The following is a 15,367-nucleotide window of genomic DNA, read 5'->3' on the forward strand; positions in this document are numbered from 1 at the left end:
TAAAATACACTACTAAAACTGGTTTCATTTGTTTCTTTTTACCATCTTAAATGGGGTTACTAGAAAATTTACGTATGTGATTTGCATTAGATTTCTACTGGACAGTGCTGTTTTATTTATTTATTTATTTGAGGTGGGGGAGCAAGAATGGGGGGGGGGGGAACGACAGTGCTGTTTTAGACTACCTGCCTAAAAGGTATACTGTATTTTCCCAGAACATCCCCCCAATTCCTCTCATCTTAATCCTTAAAGAGATGTATTCCAAATTCTTTCAGGCTTTCTCAATATTGATATTTACGATGCATAGGCTATTCCGCTATCCCTGAATATGTCTGATTCTTTTGTTTTTTTCTAAAGATTTATTTTTTTATTTGAGGGAGGAAGGGGAAGAAGGAGACTCTCAAGCAGATTTCCCCATTGAGCCCAGAGCCCAACATGGGACTCGGGTCTCTCCACCGGGAGATCATGACCTAAGCTGAAACCAAGAGCTCAATTGACTGAGCCACCAGGTTTCCCTATCTGATTCTTTAAAATAGGGCAACATTTCTTAATCTCGGGTCTCATCACACCAAATCCCCACAAACTGGAGATTTACCATCCTGTGGTTATGTTGTTATACTATAATCACGAAGTTTAAGAACATAAGACCTGGAGCCAGGCCCCCTGTTTGGGATTCCTAGCTCTACTACTTACTAGCTGTGTTACTATGTTGCTTGGTGAGCTCTGTGCCTCAATTTCCCCCAAATGAAAGATGGAGATGATAAAAAGCATCTAGGGATGAGAGCACTAACTGATATTTGCAGTGTCGAGAATGGTGCCTGGCATGCAGTAAGCATTCACTAAGTAATAACTACTATTTATGTCACTATACACATCCTTCACCCTTCCCACCTACTCCTATATTCTCTTAGAATACTGGGCACTTCCTTTAGTGATGTTCTTTCCAAATCTGATTTTATGCTCAGATCTTCTAATTTCAAAACTCTGCTACTCCCCAGCTCAGCAGCACTTGGGTAAGGTACTTAACCTTCACTTTTGGGTTTCCTTATCTGCAAATGAGAAATGGATATTGCCACCTCCCTGGCACAAGTTTGAGTAACATCATGTACGTACAAGTTCCTTTCATTAGCACCTAATGGGTGCTCATATGCATTTTCTGGTTTAATGCAGAAGGTCCTCACAACACACCGTAAGGCAGGTATCTTAATGAAGAAGGAAACAGGATCGGGATAGTCAAGACTTGCCCAAAGTTGCACAGACAGCTAAATGGCGACACCAATACTGGGACGAAACTTCACTCTGAGCCAAATGTTTTTTCTTTTCTTTTTTTTCCCACGAAACCAAAGCTGCTCCCTAAGTGCATAAGCGCTACAACTAAGTTAACTCACGCTGTTCACGGCATTCCAATGCCTGCAGAAATGCAAAAACCATCAACGCACTAGTGCCATGTTGCCCACGGAAACTGCGGTAGAAAAATCAAACCTCAGGTTTTGTTAACATCGATATTAAAGACCGAAGAATCCGAGAGCCCTGGAGCCGGGGACGTGTCTGAAATTTCAATAAACAAAACAAAGCGACGGGTTTCTGCTCTAGCCGCCCCCACGACGACACTGCGGGCCGCGGGGAGGAGGCTCAGTCAGTGGTCGGGCCTTTGGGGCAGGGCCGGTACCTGCGCAGGCTACGCGGCCCGGCCGCCCCCAAACCGGGAGGAGGCCTCCTCCTCGGGGCCCGGGGTCCAGCGCCCTGCGTTGCGCCCGCCCGCCCCTCACCTCCGGCTCCGGGCGCTCCGAGGCCATCACACAGCCCTCCCGCGCCGGCCCGGGCCAGAGAAGATGCTCCACTCTTGACCCTTGACCCGGCTCCCGGAGACCCGCCGGAACCGGAAGTGAGTGGGCGGGCCGCGCTCTCCCTGAGTTTTCTGATTGGGGGACGAGGCTTCTCAGAGTGGATCGCCGACTAGGAAACCGGAAGCGGAAGCCGCCGCCGCCGCCGCCATCGCCGCCTTCGCCATCGCCGCCGCCGCTATCGCCGCCATCGCCGCCATCGCCGCCATCGCCATGCAGGTGAGAGTGGGCTTGGGGCTGTTAACCGCTAGCTAGCTTCAGGTGACAGGACTGAGAATGGGCTGGCCGAGGAGAGAGTGAGGAGTCGGGGCCGACTGGAGGGGCAGAGCGCGTAGCTGACGGGTAAGGGCCCGCGGGGGCGCGGACGACTGGAGCGGTGGGGGTGGGGCCCACCTGGCAAGAGATGGGAGGTTGGGGCCTTGTCGTGGGGAAGGAGGCTGCGTGGACTAGCTGGCGTGCACGGAGGGATCAGGCTACGGTAACTGGGACGGTTGATATGCAATGCAAGGAAGGCAGCTCAAGAAAATGCAAGTTGGCTCCGGCCCCTGCCCAAGCTGTTGGATGTAGACGTGAGGGATCTGGATGGAATTGCAGAGGAGCCCGAGGGATTGGGGGAAGGGGAGGGAGGCCCAGAGCCGAGCTACTTAAAATCTGAGGCTCTGTGAGTGGAGCCCCGGATCCAGGCCCTCCTCATGCCCCTTGGTGAGTTTGCAAGACAGCTCTGCATCATTTCTCCCAGCCTGAGCCTGTTAGTTGTTGAGGATGAAGAAATGGAGTAAAACTGGAGACCACAGACGGGAGGAAACTGCAGACACCCCAGCATTTTAAAATTGTGTCTCTGGCGCCTAGGAGCATGTGCGTTTTGTCTTTGTTTTTCACCTGCCACTTACTTTCTTGCACCTGGTTGGCTGTCAGTAAATGTCTTCAGGCTGAGTGAGCTTGTGGAAGGGACGCAGGAATACGGGCACAGAGATAAAGCGAAGGGCACAGAGATAAAGCGAATGCCGAGTAATCCAGCAAGAAGAAGCTTGAAAACTTCAAATGCTGACGCAGATGAGGAGTGGGGGAGGGGCCGTGGGGTACAAGTTTCAGGGAAACCTTAGTTTCCTTCGTTTCCACAAGCATGAGTATGTTTTCCAGAGATTATGTGACTGGCAAGAACTTCCAGGCTCACAAGGCAAGTTCTAGGACAAGAGAAAGACAAAATACTGCAGAGGCACACAAAAGTTAATAAATCCCAGGGATTATGTCTGAAAAAAATGCCTCAGTGAGAGTGTTTCTATTTTTTTTTAAATTTTATTTATTTATTCATGACAGACACAGAGAGGGAGAGACACAGGCAGAGGGAGAAGCAGGCTCCATGCAGGGAGCCCGACGTGGGACTCAATCCTGAGGCCCCAGGATCACGGCCCCTGGGCCAAAGGCAGCACTAAACCGCTGAGCCACGCGGGCTTCCCTGAGAGAGTGTCTAATACAGAGGAAAGCCAGACATGAATTAGCAGACAATGAGGGAAAGGAGGAATTGAGGTCAGGCAAATGGATTGAAAGGTCTAAGAATTGATGCTGTCTGTAACCCAAATACCAAAGATAGAGAACAGCCTGGCTTTCCTGCACCAGTGAGATCCTGGGTTACTTGACTAGTTTTGCATACTGTCATCCCGGCTTTTCAGCCTTCCCTGTATACGACATAGCCACACCTATCTGGGTAACCAACCTGTTCCTATTGGTGCAGAGGGAGGAGAAGCAGCTGGAGGCATCATTAGATGCACTGCTGAGTCAAGTGGCTGATCTGAAGAACTCACTGGGGAGTTTCATATACAAGTTGGAGAACGAGTATGACCGGCTGACCTGGTAAGGGTTGCCAGGGCAAGCTGAGGAGGGCTCCATGGGGTGGGGGTTGAGGGGGCAGGCCTCCTGATTGATAGGACATCTCCAGGGATGTCACAATTTATCACTTTGCAAACATTTTTTTTCTTTTAAATTTCCAAGTTTGTTTTTTTGTTTTTTGTTTTTAGATTTCATTTATTTATTCATGAGAGACACAGAATGAGAGAGAGGCAGAGACACATGCAGAGGCAGAAGCAGGCTCCCTGCAGGGAGCCCGACGTGGAACTCGATCTCGGGTCTCCAGGATTACGCCCTGGGCTGAAGGCGGTGCTAAACCACCGAGCTACCCGTGCTGTCCTGCAAACATCTTTTAATTTGAAAAGATCTATGTTTCCCAACATTTAACAAGTGAAGTTTGTCTTAGGGCCACTGTGGCACGGAAATAGAGAAATGCCCAGTTTTCCAACCCAAGTTTTTTCTAGCTTTTGATTGTCACCCTTGACTTCTCTGGGAGGAGGTACTCCGTCAGTGGGTCCTCCCACTATAGTAAGAGTACAGCGTTCATCTCGGGTCTCTTACGATAGATATTGCTGAGTCTTTTAGGTCCAACCTACTCTGGAAGTGTGGATCCTGTTTTCAGGCCTGAAAGATCTCTTTTTGCTCAGTTTATAAATTTTTAATGATAAGCATAGCCATGGTTCTTACTTTGCCACTGGTCTTTTACCCCATTCAAATAATGAGCTGCCTTATTTCTCCATCCATGTTAGAAACTAAAAGCGTGTCCCGTTTTCATAACCCCACAATCCCTGGGATCCAGTCTGGTTCCTGCTCAGTCCAGCTGTAGTGCTCTGAGTCTTTTTCGAGTGAGCCTGGGTATTCCTAGTCTGAAAGACCCCTTCGAGGCTACTTTACTGAGAACATTGTGACACCTTCTTACCACTACCAGGCCGTCTGTCCTGGACAGCTTCGCCTTGCTCTCTGGACAGTTGAACACTTTGAACAAGGTCTTGAAGCATGAAAAGACACCGCTGTTCCGCAACCAGGTTATCATCCCCCTGGTGCTGTCTCCAGACCGTGATGAAGATCTCATGGTAAGAAGAGAAGAAGGGCATAACATGGGAAATTAAATTCTTAGATGAGGGCTTAGGGCACAATTGTTGCTTGGTAATTTTAGAAGTTCTGAATGTGTAGTGTGTGGTAATAGAAAGCAAGGGCTGCTTTATTGAGGCCTTTTTTTCCTTCTGGAATTGGGGAGCTACTTCCAAGTAGTGCCAAATAAACCTGAGGCCTCTGTGCCCAAGGCAAAGACCTTTCTCCTCCAATACCTATCTTGAGGAAAAAGTGTGTTCTTTTGTGATTTTTGTCTGTTTTGGTATTTTATTAAAATGTAGCAAAGAGAAACTTGCCTCTAGGTCTGGTAGAAATAGAGGTGTGAGCAGATAGAAATGAAGCAGGGAGTAAGAGCAACAGTGTCCTAGGAAGCCAGATACTCTAAGTGTCAGGCTGTGTTTTCCCCAAAAATGTACCATTTGCCAGTGGAAGGAGCTGTGTAGCAAGCCAGATTGAATTGTCTTGGATTGCATGGGAGGATCAGTAACATCTGTGTGTTACAGCGGCAGACTGAAGGACGAGTGCCTGTTTTCAGCCACGAGGTGGTCCCTGACCACCTGAGAACCAAGCCCGACCCTGAGGTCGAAGAGCAAGAGAAGCAGCTCACAACAGATGCTGCTCGCATCGGTGCCGACGCAGCTCAGGTTGGACCAAGTCACTGCCCTGCTGCTCCCCCCTCCCCTGGGGCCCTTCATGAGAAGCTGGGCAGTACTGTTGGTGTCTGGTAGGGGTGCGCGGTTGATTATATAAAAGTTGCCCCTGGAAGAGCACAAGGAACAGCCCTCATCACAAGTATTTCCTGTCTGCTCTGATCTCTGCACAAATGTATGTGTGTTACAGAAGCAGATCCAGAGCTTGAATAAAATGTGCTCAAACCTTCTGGAGAAAATCAGCAAAGAGGAACGGGAATCTGAGAGTGGAGGTATGGAAGGATTGGTGGCAAAAATGGAAGAGGGAAAGGAGGAGAAGATGACTGGACTAAGACTGGTGGTTTGGGTGGTGGTGAAGTGAGGATAGAAGACAACTGCTTAGGAGAGGGATGTGTCCATTCTGTTTGCCGTTTATACTGAAGGCCAGCCCTGGAGCAGGCAGAGGAAAGGGGCAAAATGAGAAGGGATAATTCTGAGATAGTTGTGGGGGTCTCTTGGGGTCTCTTTCTCTGGGCTCCTGGTGAGTGTGGATGCTGCTGAAGCCCTGAGGCTCCTGGGGCTGGTCTTCCTGCTGCCAGGTTTAGTCCAGGGTCAGAGGCGCATCGCAAGCTCCTCACTTCCCCTTTTTCTTCAGGTCTCCGGCCAAACAAGCAGACCTTTAACCCCGCAGACACCAATGCCTTAGTAGCAGCTGTGGCCTTTGGGAAGGGGCTGTCTAATTGGAGGCCTTCCGGTAGTAGTGGTCCTGGCCAGCCCGGCCAGCCAGGAGCTGGGCCGATCCTTGCTGGAGCCTCAGGATTACAGCAAGTACAGATGGCAGGAGCTCCGAGCCAACAGCAGCCACTGCTCAGTGGGGTGCAGATGGCCCAGGCAGGTCAAACAGGTAAGGTGGCGGAGGATGACATGGTAGCAGACTCAAAGCAAGGAAATAGGGATAAGCTGGATTGTCTGGGCCCCCAGTATCCCAGAGTTGGAGATTTTCTCCTATCCTCCTTGGACTGTGACCCAGAAATCAATTTTTAAGAGTAAAAAAACTCTTTTGAGACTCTGTAGCAGGTACCAGCGAAAGGAAGAACTTCGAGCAGCAGGAACTGCACCTCTCAGCCCCATCTTAGAGCTCTGTGTCAACTACCTTCTTGTCCCATTTACTCTGGACACTGAGTGTGCTGTTGGGGTCTTAGACCAGTGGGTGGGCCTCAGTTAAGACCATTCAGTAGGGATGCTGGGATTGAAAGACAAGCAAGCTACGTGTACTCTTTTCTTTGTATTCAATCTCTCTGATCTACTGTTAATAGTTATGAGAACAGTCTGGAGGAGTTGAGATGTGCGTAGCTAGAAGAGGTGTTTTGTGTTTTGTTTTGTTTTTTTTGTTTTTATCCAAAGCCCTCCAGGAAATGGAGCAGTTACAGTAAGAGAGAACAGTCTTTCGCCTGTGACAGTAAATGGGGTCTAGCTGTCTTTTCCGGAAGTAGCTGAGCACGAGACTTGCTGGGGTGTGTTCTGACCCCTCCTACTATCAGTCCTTTTTTTCCAGATACCTTCCGGGAGAGGGCTGGTCAGGACCCACACCTCTAATCTTTGCTATCCGGGGTCAGAGGCCACAGAGGTTCTGAGCCGAAAGAGCGAAAGGGTGGCAGAAGGGAGCCTGGGAGACCACCTCTCTGATTTATCATGAAAGTCTTACAGTGCTTCAGGTGTCTTTCTTCATGTTCCTTTTAGGGAAAATGCCAAGTGGAATAAAAACCAACATCAAGTCTGCTTCAATGCATCCCTACCAGCGGTGAGTGTGGCCGGCAACTTTTCCCAAAGCTGGACTAGATGGGTACAATAAAGAGAACATGGGCTTTCAGCGCCAGACAGGTTCCAGCTGCACCACAGACGAGCTGAGTGACCTTGGGCAAGTGACCTGATTTTTCCGAGCCTGTTTTCTTTGTAAGTGGTGATACCTACCTCATAGGGTTGTTGTGAGGACTGAAATGAGAAAATGAATGTAAAACAGTACAGCCTATGAAATAATGAGCATTCAATAAATGATAGTTTCTACAGCCACTTCTCCCACTGCCCTCCTCAGTCCTGGATCCAGAACCCAGCGGGATCTGATACTCCTTCGTGTCAGCGGTGAGCTGACGGACACAAGATCATGGACCACTCTGTTCTGTTTGAAAGCCTGTCCATATTTTATGGTGCCGGAAACTGTCACAGCCTGTGTATGTCTTTAGAGGCATGCCGGCTCCACAGGCCCCCCCTGCCCAGGTTCCATCAGGGCCATCTCTCCAGGCTGCCGGCAACGGGGCTTCGGGGCTGGGTCAGAGGGTCCACCCACAGCTCTGGTGAAGCGTGGGCCTGCCCTCCCCTCTCCTTCACCCTATCTTATACACATGCAAGAAGATGCTGAAGGTCTAGTAGGTGTGGGGTTCCCAGGAAGTGGCTCTACCAGGTAGGACTGTGTGAGAAAGGGGCTTTGTTAGCACGTGAAGCCCCTTCTCCCTGGACTCATTTTTCTTATTTTAGAGGGAGAGGGGAATCACGCTTCACACCGTCTTTCTTCTGGGTTTCATTGCTCTCATAATAGCTCCTGGTTCCTGGACTCGGGCCAGGATGGCTTTCCTCCAGTCCACTAAAACTGTGGCTCAAATGAGAGCCAGATTGCTGGTGGGTGGGGACAGCCCTCAGGACCTCCGCATGCTTTACATAAAGCTGAAGAGCAGAGTGAGTTGGGTCTGCAACCTAAGCCCCCTTTCTTGGTGCTCCTTTGCAGGCAGGGGCAGGGTTTGAGTCCGGAGAAGACCAAAGGGTTTCTCTGAAGTCCTTTAAATTGATGGCCACGGGGTCCATGTTAGCCGACAGTGATTTACGAGGGAGCTCTCTAGGGGTCAGAGGCCCTGTGTCAGAACTTTCAGAGTTGCTGCAAGGTGGTTCCAATTTGTTCCCCATAAAATGTCTTCTGGGATCCCTGGGTGGCGCAGCGGTTTAGCGTCTGCCTTTGGCCCAGGGCGCGATCCTGGAGACCCAGGATCGAATCCCACGTCAGGCTCCTGGTGCATGTAGCCTGCTTCTCCCTCTGCCTCTCTCTCTCTCTCTCTCTCTCTCTCTCTCTCTGTGTGACTATCATAAATAAAAAAAACAAGTTTAAAAAAAAAAAAAAAAAAAAGAATCCCCAGAAAATGTCTTCTTAGCTTTGATTAGCTTTGATCTAAAAATCCCAAGAGGTATGCAGAGAGCCTGCCCATACCTTCCAGCTGCCTTTTTCTGTTCTCTTCTGTCACACACCAGTCCTTTGGCTTTTGTTTGGTGCCGGTCAGAATTGTGCCAGGCTGTGGCAGCAAAGGACTGGAAAAGTGGTCCGCGATGTGTCAGATCCACTCTTGCTCCATCAAGACAAGAAACGGTATCCGTAGAGTTCACTGGTCCTAGCACACCGCCACACGAGGAGTCCTGTTATCAGCTCTGAGGCCATGCCAGACCTTTCCTCCATGTCAGCAGTACTGCTCTATTGCTCTGTCAGCCCACTCAGGTGTTCCTTCTGTTCTTATCTTTTCCGTCTCTGCTGGAAGTGTCAGAGCTAAACGTCATACTGGGTAGGGTTCAAGCTGTGCTGCTCTAAAACCCCTGAAGCAGCTTTGTGCTAGGTCCTTAATTCCCTCAGAAGATTCTCTCCTCTTGCGAGGCACCAACCCCAAGTTTCTTTGTTGTCCCAGGCTCATACCACCTTCATTGCCACCATAATATTTGAAACGGGTTCCTTGTCCTTCCAGAGTGGAAATGCCGTCCTGCCCCAACAGGAGCATGTGCAGGACCTCACCCACCTCTTGGGCCCCATTCTTTACTCTGGAGGCGCTCACATCTATATTCTTTACTCTGGAAACACATGTTCTCATTTCCAACCCCCCACCCGCACCCCCACCCCCTCTGGAGTGCATACACCTATGTAGCATTGCCAGTTTTGGGACTCAGACAACCCAGTAAATGCCTCAACGGAAAGCATCTCCCTTCCCTCACACACTCATTCCCCCCATTTCCGCGGGAGCGAGTATATATGGAGCTTCCTTTGAAGAAGAGGACATGGTGGGCTTACTTGTTCAGATTTAAAATTTGTAAACAGTGTCGCTTCCCTTTGATGGTGTTCCTCTGTTTCCGACTCCCCTGTTTTGCTTGGGGACTGTGCTTTCTCCTACTCTCGGGGCCCCTGGAGAATGAGATGAGGCCATTGTCTCCTGGGATTATGTCAGGGTGGAGAAAGAAGCGCTGCGAAACCATGAGCTCTTACTTAGTGTGGCCTTCATCCTGCTGATGGCAGAGGCTTACTTAATCCGTATCAGCATGACAGCCATTGCCTAGGACAGCATCTCCGGCTCTGGCCTGTGGCTGGAATTCCGTCATTGAAGCTCCCTTTTACTCACTGCCCCAGTCACCCCGTTCTCTACCCCTTCTGAGGTCGTCTGCTGCTCCACCTACCTAGCTAGCCTTACATAACCTTGTACTTTTGTGAAATGGCCAAAATAGATGGGCTGTAGCTGAGTGCTCCTTCCAGCTCCACGATGGGCTCTGGCCTGAGGACTGAGCTGGAGGGGTGGATTGCCCACGTCCTGTCCTGCTGTCAGGGAGGAAGCTGCACTCTGCAGGAATGCCCTAGTGCAAGGCTGGTCCCACTTCCCACCCCATGCTCACCTCCCCCAGGCAGCTGGGAACAACCTCTCCCTTTGTCTGAGCTTCTTGTACAGAATAATCCTCCTTACGGACAATGTATTCTCTGTGCCCCGTGGACACAGGAGCCGTGTGAGCTGATCCCAGCACCAGGCGGGACGGAGGCTGAATCCTTCCAAACGCCCACCCTGGGTCAACGCCTGATTACTGTCCAGAGAAATTACTAAGAGCTGTACGTTTTCTTCCATCTTCCAGATGTGGGGGGATCGCTTATTGAAGTTTAGTGGTGGGCCAGGAATAGGGCCAGGGGCTGTGGTCTGTTTTTGGTTTAGTCCTGAGAGTTATTCATGCCAACCTGTGGAGGCTCTGATGTGGCTCTGGCCTGATGGCCTCAAACACACAGGAGTAACACTTGGAAAGCATTTGCTGCTCTGCGGACGGGGCTTTCTAGTTGAAGCAGAAGGCAAACTCTCCAGCCCATCTGACAAGGCCGTGGCACCCCATCACTTCAACGTGTGTGTCCCACAGAACAATCTCCCTCTTTTCTTCTCTTCTTCCCTTTAACTTCTCCCTTGTTCTTGTGCCTCTTAGGGTCACAGGCAGATCTGGATCTCTGTTATGGTCTCTGGATGAGTTTACATGGCCGCTTCCCCAAGTGCTTTGTGGACAAGGCACCTGACTTCCCTGGGTCTCCGTCTTGTCAACTGGCTGATCCCAGGGATCCTTCCTAGCTTTAAAGTCTCTGGCAGTGATTCACAAGCCTATTTATTCCCATGCATTTTGCTTGTTTCCCTCATTGCGTGACTATGTTATATAAAATAGGCCAGAATTTTCCTAGATCAGCCCTCAAACCTGTACAAACTATTACTGAAGTTCCCTCTCTGTCACCTGCAAGTTATCATACCCATATCCTGCCAGAGTACTTCCCTATGATTGTTTTCTAGCTTGCACTAGTTCTGTAGTGAAAACTCATCAAAGACGTGGTAAGTTACCCCAGAGATGCATGTAGTATGTATGTCAGAAGTTACCTTCCACCTCTCTGGCATCCCTCTATCCCGTGGGCAAGATCTGTGACCAGAGAGACTTGCAATGAAAGCAGTAAATGACATTTTCCATGGGATGATAACCTGTCCTACTGAACGATCAGAGGCCTGGGCCGCTCCGCTCCCTGCTTGCCCTCTGCCACTCCACTGCCTTCTCTGGTTCTCACCCATATTTCCCATCTGTGGTTTTCTCTTGCCCACACCCCTGCTTGTATACCACCTCTGTTCTTTCTACTACTTTCTCTGGGCTGCTTCCATTTTCATGGAAGTGTCGTTTTAGTGTCTCTTCCATGGTACTCCTTGACCCCACATCCCTGCTCACTGACTCACAGCCACACTCGTGAAATACAGGGGCCACACATTACCTCTTCTTTCACACCTGCCATTCCTTTTACCATTCTTCTGGAACTACTCTGTCAAACATCACTAGTTTGTTTAAGAATTTTTGTATTTATTGGAGATAGCACAAGCAGGGGGAGTGGGGAGGGGCAGAGGGAGAGGGAGAAGCAGACTCCCGCCGGGCAGGGAGCCCAGGACCCCAGCGTTATGACCTGAGCCGAAGGCAGACGTTTAACTTACTGCACTACCCAGGCACCCCTCAAACATCACTGTTGACCTACTGGCTAAATCCAGAATTTTTTTAGTGCTCATCTGACTTGATCTCCATGGCATTTGATAGTGCTCACCGCTTCCTTCTCATCTCTTTCTCCCCCCTTGGCCTCTACATCTCTGACCGTTCCTGTTCTGTAGCTCTTGGCCTCTCTGCCTGCTGTCTCTGTGACCACCACTTTTATTTTCAGCTCAGAGCTCTCTGCCCCTAGGATCCATAGGTACCTCAGATTCTGAACGTTCAAGTCCAATCATCCTTCCCTCTAAGCCTGTTTTTTTTTTTTTTTTTTTTTTTTTCCAGTTTCTTGGGTGTGCCCTGAGCTAGGTCTATGGAAGCCACCCTAAATCCTTCCCTCTCTGGGTCCCAGCCCCTGTTACCGAGGCAGGTACCAAATCTTGTCTCTGTGACTTTCTAATATCTCTCCATCCTGCCCTACAGTTTAAGCCCTAGGCCTCTTTCCCTAAGAGTGGTGTTCAGACTCCCTCTCCCACTCCAACGCATCTTTGATATGGCTGCCAGGTCTTTCTAAACTGATCAGATCACATTGCTCCCTTGATTAAAATCCTCTGGTAGTTAGTTCCCTCCCCATGTTTCTCAAATGGGAGTCCAAGTACCTGGCAGGGTGGTGGGGCAGTGTGCCACACATACTAAAAGTCCTAGGATCAAATCACCCTAGAACACTCATTTTCTTGAGGGTAATTTAGAGAACAAAAAATGATCACATATGCATTCTTAAGAGAAAATAGAGTTCAAGGAATTCCTACTAGTCCAAAGGGGTTCAGAGTAAGCCACCAGATTCCCTGGGGAATACTTCTTTCTGTCTTTTTTGCCATTACATGTACTTTATTGAAAAAGTGAAAAACAGCTCAAATTTCCTGGGAAGGCAAGTAAAAGATTCTGTGTGATCTGGCCCCCTGACTTCTCCTGACTTAGTTTCTCTGTTGTCCTGCCACCCACTTTATTCCCAAGCCAGAGAAGCTGCTTAAAGTTTCCTGAAAGTCACAAACTGTTTCTGGTCTCCATTCCTTTAGTCCCATGGTTCCCTCTGCAAGGAACATTTCGCCCCATCGTTCTGTCTGCAGATACCCAGTCATCTTTAAAAGTTGAGCCATGAGCTCTGTGAAGCTCGCTGACACCCCAGTGTGGGCACAACTTGGTGCCACTCAAAATAAGGACACTTACTTCCTCTTTTATGCTCTTTATTGTTCTCCAAGTTCAAGCACTCTGAGCTGTCAGGGCTTGAATCGCAGTCCATCTACATGAGAGCAGTGTGATCTTTGGCATGAAATGTGTGTGTCTGGCACACTGTATAGCACTCAGCGGGGCATAAACACTCTAAGTGCTAGCTGCTGCTATTACCAGTAGTGGTGTGATTTAGTTGATGTTGGAGAGAGAGTACCGTGTAGCGTTTAGTTTAAAAGAGCAGGTTCAGACTGCCTAGGTTCAAATCCTAGCTGCGCCACTTACTAGCTGTGTGGCTTGGGCTAATTAGTTTACCTCTGTTCCTCAGTTTCCTTATACCTGCGGATGATGGTATTAGTGGCTGTATTGTAGGATTGCTGTGATGTTTAACTAGGTTAATACATAGGAAGTGCTCAGAATAGTGCTTAACGATAGATGTTCAATAAACGTTCGCTGTCCTCAGGTAGTGTCTAGAACTGCCGTCAGCAATTGTTGCTTAAACCAACGATCGATCAGTCCCTTTATGAGGACAGAACTTCTTCCTCCCTCTGCACCTCGTCTATGGGGATGTCATGCTCAGCAGCCTCCTGAGAGATCCTTTGCGTGCATCTCAGCCCCCATGGTATCACCTCAGCACCGAGTGCAGAGCATTTTTACACTGGTTTATCTGGCGTGAGAAGTCATTTTTGCATCTAGTTTTGTACATTTTCTTTCTCCCATTTAGTTGACACCCACCCTCTTCCAATAAAGCCCAGTTTGGTCTCTTCAATTGTGTCATTTTGCTTTGAGACCAAACGACAGGCTCCCTCACCCAAAGTATTCTTTATCCTCCCTCCTAAACCGTATCTCCTGTCCCAACCAGGTAAAGACTCAGTTCCATAGTCGGGCTCCATCTTGTCCCTAAAGGGGGCCCTACACCATGCAGAGGTCTCTTTCTGTGTGCACTTGTGATGAGTTCCCTTCTCATTTGTCCACGCATATTAGGCCTGCCCTCGTGTCCGTGGGCTGCTGTTGTAATTCCCCAGGTGTGGCAGACCAGAGCTCGTGCTTGCCTCTTCACATTCCCCACCTGCCCCGTAGGCCTCGTTGTGTCATGGCAGCTCCCCTATTCTTGCCCTTAAGCTGTGAGCCCTCTCACCTGGAGCCAGGACCTGGGAGTCTGGTGCCGTCTCACACCTCCACTGCTTGCACAGGCTCTGCCCTCTTTATCCTGCTCCGAGCCCCCCGCCTCGTTGATCTAGTGAATAACTCATCCTTCCAGGGTTACCTGCCTTTGCCATCTCCTTCCCTGTATGTTCCACCATTCTTAAATTATATCTGATCTGGACACATTCATTGTGTGACCTTAGAAGAGTTGTCTCACTTCCAAGAACCTCAGTTTCCACCTCTGTGAAACGTGGCGATAGCCCAGTCCTCAACTGAACACGTTCAGTCCTCCACTGAACATACTTAAAATGAAAGCTAAACCTTTAAGTGGCTCATAATTTTCTACAGGGTAAAGTCCAAGCTTCTTGGAACGGCATGAAAGGTCCTTGAGGTCAAGAGTCAGCCCTCAAATACTAACTACTGTTCTCTTCCCTTACTCTCTCCTGAGCAATTTCATTGTTATTGCATCATGGTGTGTTGGACTGCTTTGGTTACAACACAGTACAGTTAAACTAGCCCTAGCCAAACACAAAGAAAGGGGGACCCCGGTGTGTTTGGGTTATGGGGATGGGGGGTTGAAGGGTAACTGGCTGCAGGTGGGCTCCAGGGCTCCAATGGCCAAGGCCCCCGACTCTGTATTTCTCCACTCTGCGGCAGCAGGGCTCGTCTCGTATACGAACTCCTATTGTTCTTGCTTGGATTCTGTGTCACTAGGAGCCTGGACTGAGGGAAATGGGGAGACCACCGTGGTTATCAGGCTAGCGGAGTGGGGGCAGGAGTTCCTAAAGGAAATGAAAGCAAGGGGTGGGAAAGTGTCTGAGCCCCCATAGCCCACTTTGTGGGATTTCAGGGAATCCTCGGACTTTTTTTTTTTTTCCTCAAGCCCTCAAGTCCTTTTTTTCCTCAAGTCCATTCTTTAAGCCTACAGAACCGTGTTTAAGATTGCCTGTGGAATGTGCCATCTTACTTCAAACTCCAGATGTCCCCGAAGGCATTAGTTTCCTCCACTCCGCTCCCACCTGAGTTATCCAGCATGACCACCTTCCTGTCAATCCTGTGTCCTCTCTGCTCTGTCCTGCCTTCCTGCTTACTCCCATTGCTCTAAGGCAGGCCTTCCGTGGGTCACACCTCCCAGCTGGATCCCCTTCCTCTCCTTTCCTGCTGGTTATACATCATACTGTCCCCAGGTTTGTCTTTGTAACAGATAATGGGGGTCATACCAACATCTTTCTTAAAAATTCTTAGGGACACCCCCAATACAAACAAAACTCCTCATTCTTTCATTCAGACTACTTCAGGATTTGGGGCCAG

The 15,367-nt window shown here is 49.4% G+C and overlaps 2 protein-coding genes across 7 annotated transcripts in view; one reads left to right on the top strand and one right to left on the bottom strand.

Moving 5' to 3' along the window:
• The window catches only part of SZT2 (SZT2 subunit of KICSTOR complex), a 55,990-nt gene extending 54,120 nt beyond the window's left edge, over positions 1 to 1,870 (bottom strand). For all 6 annotated transcript variants that reach the window (XR_013350468.1, XR_013350469.1, XR_013350470.1 and 3 more), the window contains exon 1: positions 1,770 to 1,870. Coding sequence is in view for 3 of the 6 variants with exons in the window: in XM_077845367.1 (XP_077701493.1) it covers positions 1,770 to 1,796 (27 nt within the window). In the remaining 3 variants the exon portion in view is untranslated. The remainder of the gene's footprint in view (positions 1 to 1,769) is intronic.
• Positions 1,871 to 1,933: 63 nt separating this feature from the next.
• Positions 1,934 to 7,476, top strand: MED8 (mediator complex subunit 8). Its single transcript, XM_077845372.1, has 7 exons — positions 1,934 to 2,063; positions 3,577 to 3,695; positions 4,618 to 4,762; positions 5,285 to 5,425; positions 5,622 to 5,703; positions 6,066 to 6,314; positions 7,151 to 7,476. The coding sequence occupies exons 1-7, from the start codon at positions 2,058 to 2,060 to the stop codon at positions 7,213 to 7,215; spliced, it is 807 nt and encodes a 268-aa protein (XP_077701498.1). The 5' UTR covers positions 1,934 to 2,057; the 3' UTR covers positions 7,216 to 7,476.
• Positions 7,477 to 15,367: the final 7,891 nt, after the last annotated feature.

Source organism: Canis aureus, chromosome 13 (genome assembly GCF_053574225.1).
Source record: "Canis aureus isolate CA01 chromosome 13, VMU_Caureus_v.1.0, whole genome shotgun sequence".
NCBI lineage: Eukaryota > Metazoa > Chordata > Mammalia > Carnivora > Canidae > Canis > Canis aureus.